The sequence below is a fragment of the Nerophis ophidion genome, linkage group LG06 (genome assembly GCF_033978795.1).
Source record: "Nerophis ophidion isolate RoL-2023_Sa linkage group LG06, RoL_Noph_v1.0, whole genome shotgun sequence".
Classification (NCBI taxonomy): domain Eukaryota; kingdom Metazoa; phylum Chordata; class Actinopteri; order Syngnathiformes; family Syngnathidae; genus Nerophis; species Nerophis ophidion.
Genome location: NC_084616.1, coordinates 60,881,208 through 60,895,803, shown reverse-complemented (window position 1 = coordinate 60,895,803; position 14,596 = coordinate 60,881,208). Strand labels below are relative to the sequence as shown.

The 14,596-nt window shown below is 40.3% G+C and overlaps 1 protein-coding gene across 4 annotated transcripts; it reads left to right on the top strand.

Annotated features, from left to right (window-relative positions):
- Window positions 1-44: 44 nt before the first annotated feature.
- Window positions 45-8,546, top strand: usp21 (ubiquitin specific peptidase 21). 4 transcript variants are annotated; one of them, XR_009807262.1, is made up of 12 exons: window positions 45-218; window positions 287-589; window positions 936-992; window positions 1,058-1,175; window positions 1,260-1,374; window positions 2,575-2,694; window positions 2,797-2,861; window positions 2,931-3,118; window positions 4,759-4,837; window positions 4,907-5,014; window positions 5,152-7,614; window positions 7,789-7,830. XR_009807262.1 is itself a non-coding variant. In XM_061904480.1 (12 exons), the coding sequence occupies exons 2-12, from the start codon at window positions 434-436 to the stop codon at window positions 7,880-7,882; spliced, it is 1,215 nt and encodes a 404-aa protein (XP_061760464.1). In that variant the 5' UTR covers window positions 47-218; window positions 388-433; the 3' UTR covers window positions 7,883-8,546. The 4 variants fall into 4 exon arrangements, 2 of the variants coding, with proteins under 2 accessions (XP_061760464.1, XP_061760463.1); XR_009807263.1 differs by having other exon boundaries at window positions 46-218; window positions 7,077-7,614; XM_061904480.1 differs by having other exon boundaries at window positions 47-218; window positions 388-589; window positions 7,500-7,614; window positions 7,789-8,546.
- Window positions 8,547-14,596: the final 6,050 nt, after the last annotated feature.

Here is a 14,596-nt window from a genome sequence, read left to right as displayed (position 1 = left end):
TCTCTCTCTCTCTCTCTCTCCTTCCCTCGCTCTTTCTTTCTGGCTCTTTCTTGGACACCAGTGACTGTGCAGGACACATAGGTAGACTTTCATTTACAGCCTGCACACACACAGTGAAACTGTAGACATCCCCCTTATGCATTTTTAACAGCTCAGCAGGTGATGGGAACAGTTAGGTCAGGACTCTTTGTTCACAGATAAGATTGGCAAGTGATCAGGTAAGTGTTCTGTTTTAGGCTCATTTAATAGTTCATACTGTAATAGCATGCCGTTGTGTTTTATTCAGAACACATTTGATTGTCGTCAGCTTGTGATGCTTTACAAGAAACCATTCATTAAAAAGGGGAGCTTATGATCCACGACCACGCTCCCATCACCTTTACCCAGAATGTGACAGAAGGAGCCTGATAGCTTCATTGGTGGACACGCCAGGATGCCTGGAGCTGACGGGGTCAACGAGGAGGGTTCCTGCAAGGCCTTGTGTCGAAACCTGGTGTCCCAGAAGGATCTGCAGAGAGAGGCAGCGGACATTTCACAGTCTGTTCTCTACACCTCCCTGATGGGACTGCTGCTGGTGGCTGACAATGAGGTGAAGACCACACAGCAACACTTTCAGTTGTTAATGCACACTGGCTTGTGTTACTTTCTCCCGCTTTTTCATCTAAAGGATCACATGTAATGCAACATGTTCAAGCACTTGTCAGCACTCTGCGGTCTCTAATAGGATGAATACTTTCAACTGACCTCCTTTTTAGACTTTCTTGTTTTGCTAATGAGATAAGAAGGCTAAATCTGTCCTAGGGCGCACACAAATAGACCGTATGACAAGTCGGTGTTAAGGCAAACACATTGGTCAATGATACAACACAATGTGACACAGGTGAGAAAAGCAAGCATGATGGGTTGTTTTCTGTTTTTTTTTTGTTTTTTTTAAGAAAGAGCAGCTGCCTTTAGGGAGTGGAAGGTGTGGTCTTAGGAATATTGGTAACACAGTAAGTGAATATGTTCCTCCAATAAAGTTAGTTATTGTTTGTAAGCATGTGCACTCCCCTTTTAGTGTTTCCTGAATGCAATAGTCCAGTGTCTGTCCCATACTGGCAAGCTGCGGGACTACTGTCTCCTTAAGTCCTTCAGACATGAAAAGTTTTCCAAAGAGGAGGCAAGGCTTACAGAAGGTACGTGCCTTTGTCCTCCCAGGACCCATTTTTTCCCTCGTTCTTTTGCTTCTTGTTTGCTTATTACTTGTCTCTCAATATCAGCCTTCTCTCAGGTATTGTCTGGCCTTTGGGATGCAAAAGAAGCGGACATGGTTGTAAATCCAAGACAGTTTTACAACATGTTCAAAGATGCCGTGCCTTGCTTCAGTGGCTATAGGTGAGACAATAAAGTAGATCTCCATGTTTTGTTCTACCAAATTCAAACTTCTGTCTTACTTTAAAATGTTGACAGACATTTACCTCAGGTTATTGCTTTTGTTTACACAATTTGCTCAAATTATCAGTCCAATAGGGAGTAAAGATACTTGTTTTGATTTCAGTAAGGGTCACATTTAGCATTGTTTTAGCACTTAACTGTTTTTTCAGTCGTACTTCAATGTTTGAGTTTAATTGGTTGTGTGACAGAGCTCTGAACTCAAAACACTTGAATCTCAAATCAGTGTCTCCCTTTGAAATGAAATGAAATCCATTTATTTGGGAAAAAAACAGCACAATTTCAACATGTTAAATTTTATGAAGTAATAATAATGTATTGCCTTTACCTTTGAGAGCAGACTTTTGTGGTATCTCCTATGTGCTGCTTCTTTGTCAAACATACCTTCATCAGCTTCTCCATATGTTCATAGAAAAAAAAAAATTCTATTAATGTTCTTGGCTGGCGTTAGACTCATTCTGCATCAGTATGGTGCAATCTAGCAGTGATTCTCTGAAATTGCTACAATTAAGTTTTTGGTATGTTTTTGATTTAAAAAAAAAAAAAATTTCAATGAATATCATCCACCTCTTCTTCTCGGCACTGTTCGCAACACTCACTGTCTTACTTCCCATGGTTGGAAAAAAAAAAAGTAAATCGATCTATAGGTGTAAACTAATAACTACGACTAAAACCAGATGTTTTGGTCAGAAATTACGGGATTCACCGTGACATTTGCTATGCCAAATAATATGCTTGTAACTTGTTGCATGTAACTTAAAGCAGTGGTCCCCAACCACCGGACCGCGGCCCCGTACCGGGTTGTGGCCCGATTGGTACTGGGCCGCAGAATAATTTTTTGTTAATTTTTATTTAAAAAATTTTTTTTTATATATATATATATATATATATATATATATATATATGTTTTTTTATTTTATTTTATTAAATCAACATAAAAAACACAATATACACTTACAATTAGTGCACCAACCACAAAAACCTCCCTTTTTCATGACAAAGAAAAAAAAAACACTCGTATGTTGGGGCATTATTAAGTTGAGGTATCACTATACTTATCTTGGGTATCAAAAAATAAGATTAATTGTATATTTTAAATGTTTCAAGACCTCTGTTTTGCGTTAACATCTCTGTGCTTTGCAGTCAACAGGATGCTCAGGAGTTTCTCAGGTTCCTTTTGGACAAGCTGCATACTGAAATCAACCGCAAGCCCAACATTAGACGGACCCTAAAGGACCCCGATCAAAAATATGTCAGATTTAGGTGTGTGTTTTTGTTCAAAATATATACAACTCAAGGCCTTCTTGTTATACTGTATAGTAATAACACATTATCTGTGATTTACCTGCTTACAATTCTCTTAAGGATTTCTGAAGAAGCGGCTGCTACGTGGAAGAAACACTTAGACAGAGAAGACAGCAGGATAGTCGGTAAGGAGCACATGGTGTATTTCTCCTCTTGACGTAAATACAATCAAACCACCTTTGCCCTTCTGACAGATCTGTTCTCGGGTCAGTTGCGGAGCTCTCTGCACTGCTCCGTTTGCTCCCACTACTCCAACACGTTTGATGTCTTCTGCGACCTGTCTCTGCCCATCCCCAAGCCGTGCTTTGCTGGTGAGGTGACACTGAAGGAGTGTCTGGACCTCTTTTCTCAAGAGGAGCGGCTGGACAAGGAGAATTCACCTGTAAGTTCTTAAATAATTCAAAAGCAATAAATATCAATATTAAATGATTCAATGGTACTGTAATGTGTCATTTACATGAAAATAGATTCCTTTGACCCCGTCATGTGGCAATGTACTTAACTTTTTTAGAAACTTAGTATGATTGAAGAGTTTCAACATTGATTCATTTGACACACTGGAAGTGAATGTCTTTGCACGTGTTATGGCTTCATAGAAAGTTTGGTTACATAGAATGGCAGAACTTTTACTATCAGGAATCCACTAATATTTTCTCACTGAAAATAGGAGTGCTTAAACTTTTTGCCTTCAAGGGCCAAAATGAAAATGTGTCAATGGGCCACAGGCCAAAAAGAGCAGTTTCAAGGGTGAAAAACAAATAGCCTAAATGTAAATAATGTTTATTTAATTAGTGCCAATAACAATTATATATGGCAAGTAGTTAGTCTGGTAGACATGCCATCAATGACTATTTGAGCTCGAGAGGTGTCCCAATGTATTCTATTCCCCTTCTGATACAATATCAACATTGGAGCCTTGAGTATTGGTGATACTCATATAAAGCCGATTTGATATTAGCAGGAATCATAGTACATACTTCTATTATTTTGTAGTATGAAATGGTTTATAAATTCAAGAATAAACTACTTAATATTATAATCTGGAATGGATTCATACTGTATTTCAGTTGAACTGGAATGGAAATATTTTTAAAAAAATAAAGATATATTTATATATGGACAAACGGTAGAAGATAAATTGGATGTATAAATATATTCATAATTATTAAAAATTGAATATTTCATTTAAGGATCTGTATGCAACTTGCTTACAGTTACTGTACATTGTTCTGCCAAAAAATAAAACAAATGTACACTATCAATTAGGGGTGTGGGAAAAAATCGATTCGAATACGAATCGCAATTCTCACGTTGTGCGATTCAGAATCGATCCTCTTTTTTTTTTTTAATCGATTTATTTTTTATTTTTATTTTTTTAATTGTTTTATCAATCCAACAAAACAATACACAGCAATACCATAACAATGCAATCCAATTCCAAAACCAAACCTGACCCAGCAACACTCAGAACTGCAATAAACAGAGCAATTGAAAGGAGTCACTAACACGACAGCTTGGAAGAGGTCAGTATGAATATGTATTAAATCTGGGAAGCCACCCTCTGGCAGGCCGAACCAAACGACTTGGTATTTACTTTAAAGTAGTCAGTGTACAGATTGTATAGCAGTACAGAATTTGGGCGCCAGAAGTTGGCTGACTGGTCAGCGGTCCTGCTCTGTCTCCTTGTAATGTATGTCTGCTCTTGAGGTTGTGCTGAAAATCTCAATTTACCTTCATGCATTAATAAAATATTTCTGATTGTGATTCTGATAGATAGTGAGTTAAATAACTGGACAAGTGAATTCCAAGAAAACTGAGTCTTGTCCACAGTCAAACATGATGAAGGTAGCGGTATAGTCTGAAGCTCCATGAGTGCTACCGGCATGGGAGAGCTGTGGTTCATTTGGGAAAACAAAAACAACAACCTGTCGTTGTTTTGAACCAATTCTATTGTAAGACGGTAGTAAAGTGTTCTTCTTTGGGACTCACATTTGTGCATTTGCATCCATTCATTTGTTTTAGATGTGCGAGAGGTGTAACAGGCACACCGAGAGCACTAAGCGTCTGTCCATCCAGAGGTTTCCCCATGTCATTGTGATCCGTATCCTTCATGTCATTCTAAGCTTTGTAAAAATCTTACTTACATAAATAACTTAACACTCTAAATTAGATCTGAATCGTTTCGCTACATCACGTTGGTCCATCAGTAAAAGCACCGTCTGCGTGTCCTTCCCTCTCACCCACCTAGATCTTGGGCCTTACGGACCTGTGGATTGCGGTAAGACTTGTTCTAGTGTATTTTCTTTTATGACTATGTGTGGGTCGGCTATCGTGTGTTGCTGTCATTTCATTCAATTTGAGCAGGGAAAAGATGTAAAATACCTGATATAAACCAACTAATTGTTTTTCTTTTAGAAAGTTGTAATGGGAGGACTGCTTTCTGAGCTGCCACCTTATCATCGTAGAGGAGTTTGCCTGTGCCAATGATCCTAAGAGCTATATGGTCCAGGCGTTTTTATACCCCCCGGTAGGGTCTCCCAACACAAACAAATCCTAGGTGAGGGATCAGACAAAAAGCAGCTGGAGGACCTTTATGAAGAAAAAAAAAAACAAGGTTTCAGATTTTCCTGGCCCACACACAGGTCACTGGGGCTCCCTTCTGGAGCCAGGCCCAGAGGTGGGGCTCGATGGCGAGCACCTGGTCTCCGGGCCTATACCAATGGGACACAGCCCGAAGAGGCAGCGTGGGTCTCCCCTCCAACGGACTAACCACTTATGAGCAGCAGCCGAAGGCAGGGTACTTAGCAGTCCGGTCCTCGGTTACATAAGCTAGCTCTGAGGGGAAAGGAGCCTGAGCTGCTGCGCGAGAAGTTTGACGCACAAGCAAGGGCTCTCGAACAAGTTGTCTTAAGAGGGGCTGGTCTCTCTTCGCGGCGGGCTGGGGTGGCAATTTTTCTTGCCTCCCCTGCTGAAAGCCTGCACGTTGGAGTTCAACCCAGTAGACGAAAGGGTAGCGTCCCTCAGCTTTTGGGTTTGGGGACGGGTTCTGAATGCTGTTTGTGTTTATGCACCAAACAGCAACTCAGAGTACCCGCCCTTTTTGGATTCCCTCAAAGAAATGCTGGAGACTCAGTGCTCCCTAAATTGATTCCCTTGTTCTGCTGGCGGACTTCAATGCTCATATTGGCAATGACATTGAAACCTGGAGAGGTATGAATAGGAAGAACAGCCGCCCGGATCTGAACCTGAGTCGTGTTTTGTTGTTGGACTTTTGTGCTTGTCACAGATTGTCCATAACAAACACAATATTCAAACATAAGGCTGTCCATATGTGTACTTGGCACCAGGACACCCTAGGCCGCAGTTCCATGATCGTACTTGTGTCATCAGATCTGCGATCTCATGTTTTGGACACTCGGGCGAAGAGAGGGCAGCGCTTTCTACCGATCAACACCCGGTGGTGATTTATGGTGGTCGGGGAGGATGCCAGACAGACTTGGCAGGCCTAAACGCCTTGTGAAGGTCTGCTGGGAACGTCTAACAAAGTCTCCTGTCAGAGAAATTTTAAATTCTCACCTCCGGAAGAACTTTAAACATGACACGACGAGGTAGGAGTTGGACATTGAGTCCGAGTGGACCATGTTCTGTACCTCTATTGTTGAGGCAGCCGATCGGAGCTGTAGCCACAAGGTAGTTGGTGCCTGTCGTGGCGGTAATCCCAGAACCGATGCCGTCAAGCTGAAGAAAGAGTCCTGTCGGGTCCTTTTGGCTCCTTGGACTCCCGAGGCAGCGGACAGGTACGACAGTCCAAGCGGTGTGTGTCTTCGGCGGTTGCGGAGGCAAAAACTCGGACATGGGAGGACTTCGGGGAAGCCGTGGAAAACCATTTCCGGACGGCCTCGAAGGGAATCTGGACCACCATCCACCGCCTCAGGAGGGGAAAGCAGTGCACTGTCAACACTGTGAGGATGGTGTGCTGTTGAACTTGACTGCGGATGTTGTGGATCGGTGGAGGGAATACTTTGAAGACCTCCTCAATCCCACCTACACATCCTTCAATGAGGAAGCAGTTCCTGGGGAATCTGTGGTGGGTGCTCCTATTGCTGGGGCTGAAGCGGTCTGGTCTCTGGATGATAGTTGTCAGTGCTTGGTCCGCATTGCCGGCAGTAGGTCGGACCCGTTTTCAGTGAGGGTTGGACTCAGCCAGGGCTGCCCTTTGTCACTGATTCTGTTCATAACTCTCTCACTATCTCTAAGGGGCTCTACCTTAGACATAGGATGAGAAGCTATGTGATCCGGGAGGCGCTCAAAGTAAAGCTGCTGCTCCTCCACATCCGCAGGAGCCAAATGAGGTGGTTCAGGCATCTGGTCAGGATGCCACCCGGACGCCTCCTTGGAGATTGTGTTTAAGGCACCTCCGACCGGTAGAAAATCACGGCAAAGACCCAGGACACGTTGGGAAGTCTATTTCTCCCGGCTGGCCTGGGAACGCCTCAGCATCCCTCGGGAGGAGCTGGACGAAGTGGTTGCTGAGAGGGAAGTCGGGGCTTCTCGACTTAGGCTGCTGCCCCCACGACCCGACCTCGGATAAGCTAAAGAAGATGGATGGATGGATGGATGGACAGATTGTAATGGGAGAATTTTTCCAATATAGTATTTAACTTTCAATCAGTTCCACTGTATTTTGTCTACTTAGCTTTTACATTTCTGACTGAACTGAACTGGAAATAAATGTGTGTGTGTGTCTCTATATGTCCCCAAAGGTCCAGTTCTCTATGATTTATATGCAATATGTAACCATGTGGGGACTGTAAACATTGGTCACTACACAGCCTGCTGTTCAGATGAGAATGGATGGTGTTACTATAATGACTCTAGGTGAGACTACATTTAAACTTTATATTTGATTAAATGCACTGCTGCATGTAGCCTATTTGCATCATTCAAAAATACTTACTTAAAACCTGCTGTACATGTACTTCATGCTTGTGCATCTGATATTTTTTACTTACTGGTAAAACTTTCTGATACTTACTCTCAATCTATCCACAGTGTGACACCAGTTTCTGAGAACCAGCTTCAGACCAATCAAGCTTATGTGTTATTCTACCAACTCAGTAACAACTCTGCTCCTAAAAGGCATTGAGACTTCAGACTGGCTGAGGAAGACAGCCAATCAGAAAAACTTTACCTCCAGTGACCATAGAAACAAACAGTGCAGCCATGCTGGGATTTATAAATGATAAATGGGTTGTACTTGTATAGCGCTTTTCTACCTTCAAGGTACTCAAAGCGCTTTGACATTACTTCCACATTTACCCATTCACACACACATTCACACACTGATGGAGGGAGCTGCCATGCAAGGCACCAATCAGGAGCAAGGGTGAAATGTCTTGCTCAGGACACAATGGACGTGACGAGGTTGGTACTAGGTGGGATTTGAACCAGGGACCCTCGGGTTGCGCACGGCCACTCTCCCACTGCGCCATGGAAGTGCAGCATGAATAATGTGCAACACTATCATGCTCTTTTAAAAGCAAAATGTCAACTATGGAAGAGCTGATAAGGAGAACTGCTCAGGTGCAGGGTTGCCTTTATTATCGCCTTGTTCTCAAAATGTTTTGAAGCAAAGCTCTTCAGCTATTTGGTTGGAAGGATTCATTGGTGATCTCCCCAACCATCTCATCTCAATATCCTGATGTTGTAGCACAATTATTAAATAGTTCTTGTTTATACGTTAAATTTATCTTTTTGCCACAGTTTTGTGAATGTGTATGTACAGTAAATACACGTAATGTATTAAGGTACTGCTTTCTCTATTACTGTTTTAATATGTCTAAATATTGGTTTATCTTATCTATCCCGCTTGGCAACTTGAACATATCTGCTGTATTCTGAAGTTTAATGCAAATTATACCTGTAGACAAAATAGTTTTCCTTCCGTCTGAACTTACAGTTTAGTGGATTTCATATATTGACACATTTATTATTGTAATAAACTATCTTTATGTGCTGTTAGAAGCATGCATTCTCGTCCTGAGGCTTGCCAATGCATTTTTGCCTTTTTTAAAGGGGAACTTCATTTTTGGAGTGAATTTTGCCTATCCTTGACAATACTTGTGTGATAAGCACACTTATGTTTTTCTTTTTTTAATGCATTCTAACTTGTAAATAAAAGTTAGCTAACAATGGAGTCAATGGTAGTCACATTCTTTTGTCTATAAAGCGCTCTAAAAAAACATTCAAATACCCCCATCAATATTTTATATACAAAATGTATTTATATATTGATTGACTGATTGATTGATTGAAATTTTTATTATTATATAGTAGATATATCATGTAATAACAGGCAAATGTACAAACCCCGTTTCCATATGAGTTGGGAAATTGTGTTAGATGTAAATATAAGCGGAATACAATGATTTGCCAATCCTTTTCAACCCATATTCAATTGAATGCACTAAAAAGACAAGATATTTGATGTTCAAACTCATAAACTTTTTTTTTTTTGCAAATAATAATTAACTTAGAATTTCATGGCTGCAACACGTGCCAAAGTAGTTGGGAAAGGGCATGTTTCTTTTAACAACACTCAATAAACATTTGGGAACTGAGGAAACAAATTGTTGAAGCTTTGTAAGTGGAATTCTTTCCCATTCTTGTTTCATGTAGAGCTTTAGTCGTTCAACAGTCCGGGGTCTCCGCTGTCGTATTTTACGCTTCATAATGCGCCATACCTTTTCGATGGGAGGCAGGTCTGGACTGCAGGCAGGCCAGGAAAGTACCCGGACTCTTTTTTTACGAAGCCACACTGTTGTAACACTTGTCTTGCTGAAATAAGCTGGGGCGTCCATGATAACGTTGCTTGGATGACAACATATTTTGCTCTAAAACCTGTATGGACCTTTCAGCATTAATGGTGCCTTCACAGATGTGTAAGTTACCCATGCCTTGGGCACTAATACACCCCCATACCATCATAGATGCTGGATTTTGAACTTTGGGCCTATAACAATCCGAATGGTTAGTTTCCTCTTTGTTCTAGAGGACACCAAGTCCTCTGTTTCCAAATATAATTTGAAATGTGGACTCGTCAGACCACAGAACACCTTTCCACTTTGCATCAGTCCATCTTAGGTGAGCTCGGGCCCAGCCAAGCCGGCGGAGTTTCAGGATATTGTTGATAAATGGGTTTGGCTTTGCATAATAGAGTTTTAACTTGCACTTACAGATGTAGCGACCAACTAGTTACTGACAATGGTTTTAAGAAGTGTTCCTGAGCCCATGTGGTGATATCCTTTACAGACTGATGTCGGTTTTTGATGCAGTACCGCCTGAGGGATAAAAAGTCCGTAATATAATTGCTTATGTGCAGTGATTTCTCCAGATTCTCTGAACATTTTGATGATATTATGGACCGTAGATGGTAAAATTCCTTGCAATAGCTCGTTGAGAAATGTTGTTCGAAAACTGTTCGACAATTTGCTTACAAAGTGGTGACCCTCACCCCATCCTTGTTTGTGAATTACTTAGCATTTCACGGAAGCTGCTTTTATACCCAATCATGGCACCCACCTGTTCCCAATTAGCCTGCACACCTGTGGGATGTTCCATATAAGTGTTTAATGAGCATTCCTCAACTTTCAGTATTTACTGCCGCCTTTCCCAACTTCTTTGTCATGTGTTGCTGGCATCAAATTCTAAAGTTAATGATTATTTGCAAATAAAAAAATGTTTATCAGTTTGAACATTAATTATGTTGTCATTGTAGCATATTCAACTGAATATGGGTTGAAAATGATTTGCCAATCATTGTATTCCGTTTATATTTACATCTAACACAATTTACCAACTCATATGGAAATGGGGTTTGTACATTGATTCAACATTATACATAAAAGTTGTATCAATTTACAAATACAACTATTTTCCCACAGTTTTTTTTTGTTTTTATTAAATCAACATAAAAAACAAAAGACACTACAATTAGTGCACCAACCCAAAAAAACTCCCTCCCCCATTTACACTAATTCAAACTCTTTTACACACAAGGGGTTGTTTCTTTCTGATATTAATATTCTGGTTCCTCCAATATAGAACAATACAGTCTGCAAGGGATACAGTCCTTGAAGCTCACATGATTGTGTGCTGCTGGTCTCCTAACAATTGCATTAATTACTATGTTTTAAGTAATTGTTTTTATATTGTATCATTTTCGTTTTTATTCAAGAAAATGTTTTTTATTTGTTTATCTTATTTTATTTTTTCAAAAGGGACCTTATCTTCACCAGACCAGGTTGTCAATGAAATTAGATTGTTTAAAGGGTTCTTAAACCAGATCCAGTCGAGATTAGATCCAGGTCAGGCTCAGCAGCACACACCTTCATTTATGTACACTGAAAATTAGAGAACAGAACAGATTGAATATAATCCATAAACAAAATTACATTTTCAAAATAAGCATTTATGTACAGTCCGGATTGTGTCCGGGTCGGACTCAGCAACACACCTTCATTTATGTACACTCAAATTAGGAAACACAACAACAGATTGCAACATTGTTTAAGTCACTTTTAAAAAAACATATGTATAATAAACGTATCAATGTCTTGTGCTTGCTGGAGACTACTGTAATACCACTGGAAAAGTGTGGCATGAAATTAAAACATGCCAAAACTCAAATTAGTTTTTTTCCTATGACCAACGTTATTGTAACTGTAAAAATGGAATAGGAAAAATATAACCAAGTAGCGCGATACATTGCTTTACATTGAAAATACCTGCAACCAACCAACAACCTTATACTGAAGTTCGCGGACAACACTACGGTGGTCGGACTCGTCTCAAAGGGGGACGAAGCAGCGTACAGAGAGGGGGTCAGGAAGTTGGCCTACAAAACTAAGAAGATCGTCGTCGACTTGAGGAAGCACACCACTGACCAAGCCCCACTTTACATCAAGGGTGAGTGTGTGGAGAGGGTCCACACCTTTAGGTTTCTTGGTGTCCTTATCTCTGACATCTCCTGGTCAGATAACACTATTGCCATCCCTAAGAAGGCCCGGCAGCAGCTACACTTCCTGAGGAGTCCTCAAGAAGTAAAACCTGGACTCCAACCGGCTGCTAACCTTCTACCACTCATCCATTGAGAGCCTGATGACATACTGCATCACAGCATGGTACGGCAGCTGCAACGCTGCAGACAGGGAGCGGCTCTAGAGAGTGGTAAAGGCAGCACAGCGGATCGACTGCCCTCTACCCTACCTGATGAACATTTACACCTCCCGATGCCTCAGCAGAGCTAATACGAACATTATCAAGGACAGCTCCCTCCCTGGTTCTGACCTGTTTGATTTGCTACCCTCAGAAAGGCTCTAAAGGGTCATCAGGTCTAAGACAAACAGACCCAAAAACAGTTTTTTCCCTAAAGCCATAAGCACGGTGAACTCTCATAAGGCACTGATTTTATAGTTCAGCACCTCTCTGTGTGCAATTTTTACTTTCCACCCACAATCTGAACGCTTCTGTATATATTTAAGTTAAAGTTAAAGTGCCAATGATTATCACACACACACTAGGTGTGGCAAAGTTATTTTGTATTTTTGACCCATCACCCCTGATCACCCCCTGGGAGGTGAGGGGAGCAGTGGGCGGCAAGGGTTGCCACGCCCGGGAATCATTTTGAGTGATTTAAACTTCAGTTCCAACCCTTGATGCTGAGTGCCAAGCAGGGATGTAATGGGTCCCGTTCTTATAGTCTGTGGTATGACTCGGCCGGGATTTGAACTCACATGTATAGTATAATATGTATTCTTATAAAAAACACATTCTGAACATTCATTCTCAGGACTGGACTGTGCACCTTACCTCCTTTTGCACTATCTTTCTTTCTTTCTTTTCTTCCTATGTTTTGCATATTTGTAGACTGTCTCACTGATCCTGGAGTTGCTTTTAATCTCATTGTACCTGTGTATAGTGACAATAAGAGGCATTCTATTCTATTAAGTCAGTGGTTCTCAAATGGGGGTACGCGTACCCCTGGGGGTACTTGAAGGTATGCCAAGGGGTACGTGAGATTTTTTTTTAATATTATAAAAATAGCAACAATTCAAAAATCCTTTATAAATATATTTATTGAAAAATACTTCAACAAAATATGAATGTAAATTCATAAACTGTGAAAAAAGAAATACAACAATGCAATATTCAGTGTTGACAGCCAGATTTTTGGTGGACATGTTCCATAAATATTGATATTAAAGATTTTTTTTTTTATGAATAAATGTTTAGAATTAAGTTGATGAATCCAGATGGATCTCTATTACAATCCCCAAAGAGGACACTTTAAGTTGATGATTACTTCTATGTGTAGAAATCTTTATAATTGAATCACTTGTTTATTTTTCAACAAGTTTTTTTTTATTTTCATATATTTTTTCCAAATAGTTCAAGAAAGACCACTACAAATGAGCAATATTTTGCACTGTTGTACAATTTAGTAAATCAGAAACTGATGACATGGTGCTGTATTTTACTTCTTTATCTCTTTTGTTCAACCAAAAATGCTTTGCTCTGATTAGGGGGTACTTGAATTAAGAAAATGTTCACAGGGGGTACATCACTGAAAAAAGGTTGAGAACCACTGTATTAAATGTCTTTTTCCTCATCAAAATAGTAGACATTATGATGTTATATGGTTTATTTATTTTTAGACATACTTAACAATTTACATTGATAGATATCACATGAGGGGCAGCACGGTGCTAGTGGGCTTCGTGCATGTGCCTCACAATACGAAGGCCATGAGTAGTCCTGAGTTCAATCCCGGTGACACCGGGCTCGGGATCTTTCCGTCTGAAATTTACATGTTCTCCCCGTGACTGCGTGGGTACTTTGGCTTCCTCCCACCTCCAAAGACCTGGGGATAGGTTGATTGGCAACACTAAATTGGCCCAAGTGTGTGAATGTGAGTGTGAATGTTGTCTGTCTATCTGTGTTGGCCCTGTGATGAGGTGGCGACTTGTCTAGGGCAGTGGTTTTCAAATGGGGGTACGCGTACCCCTGGGGGTACGTGAGATTTTTCAAAAATATTCTAAAAGTAGCAACAATTCAAAAATGCTTTATAAATATATTTATTGAATAATACTTCAACAAAATATGAATGTAAGTTCATAAACTGTGATAAGAAATGCAACAATACAATATTCAGTGTTGACAGCTAGATTTTTTTGTGGACATTTTCCATTAATATTGATGTTAAAGATTTCTTTTTTTGTGAAGAAATGTTTAGAATGAAGTTCATGAATCCAGATGGATCTCTATTACAATCCCCAAAGAGGGCACTTTAAGTTGATGATTACTTCTATGTGTAGAAATATTTATTTATAATTGAATCACTAGTTATTTTTGATATATTTTTTTTCTAAATAGTTCAAGAAAGACCACTACAAATGATGAATATTTTGCACTGTTATACAATTTAAAAAATCAGAAATGGATGATATAGCGCTGTATTTTACTCTTTTGTCTCTTTTTTTCAACCAAAAATGCTTTGCTCTGATTAGGGGGTACTTGAATTAAAAAAATGTTCACAGGGGGTACATCACTGAAAAAACGTTGAGAACCACTGGTCTAGGGTGTACCCCGCCTTCCGCCCGCATGCAGCTGAGATAGGGACAAGCGGTAGGAAATGGATGGATGGATGGATGGAGATGTTCAAAATGCCCCAAGTTTTAAAGGACAAACTTATTCAGCTGACAGTGTAGATACCATTGTCTACAGTGAAGCACATGCATTAGAAATAAACACTGATAAAAAAAAAGGCAATAACGTTGCTGTAAGGGGCGTACAGATGCGC

Coding starts and splice junctions, on each gene's coding strand:
- usp21 (XM_061904480.1), top strand. CDS start 434: ATGCCTGGAGCTGACGGGGTCAACGAGGAGGGTTCCTGCAAGGCCTTG. Junction 993..1,057: donor TTAGGAATATTGGTAACACA/GTAAGTGAATAT, acceptor CTCCCCTTTTAG/TGTTTCCTGAATGCAATAGT. Junction 4,838..4,906: donor TCCCCATGTCATTGTGATCC/GTATCCTTCATG, acceptor ACTCTAAATTAG/ATCTGAATCGTTTCGCTACA.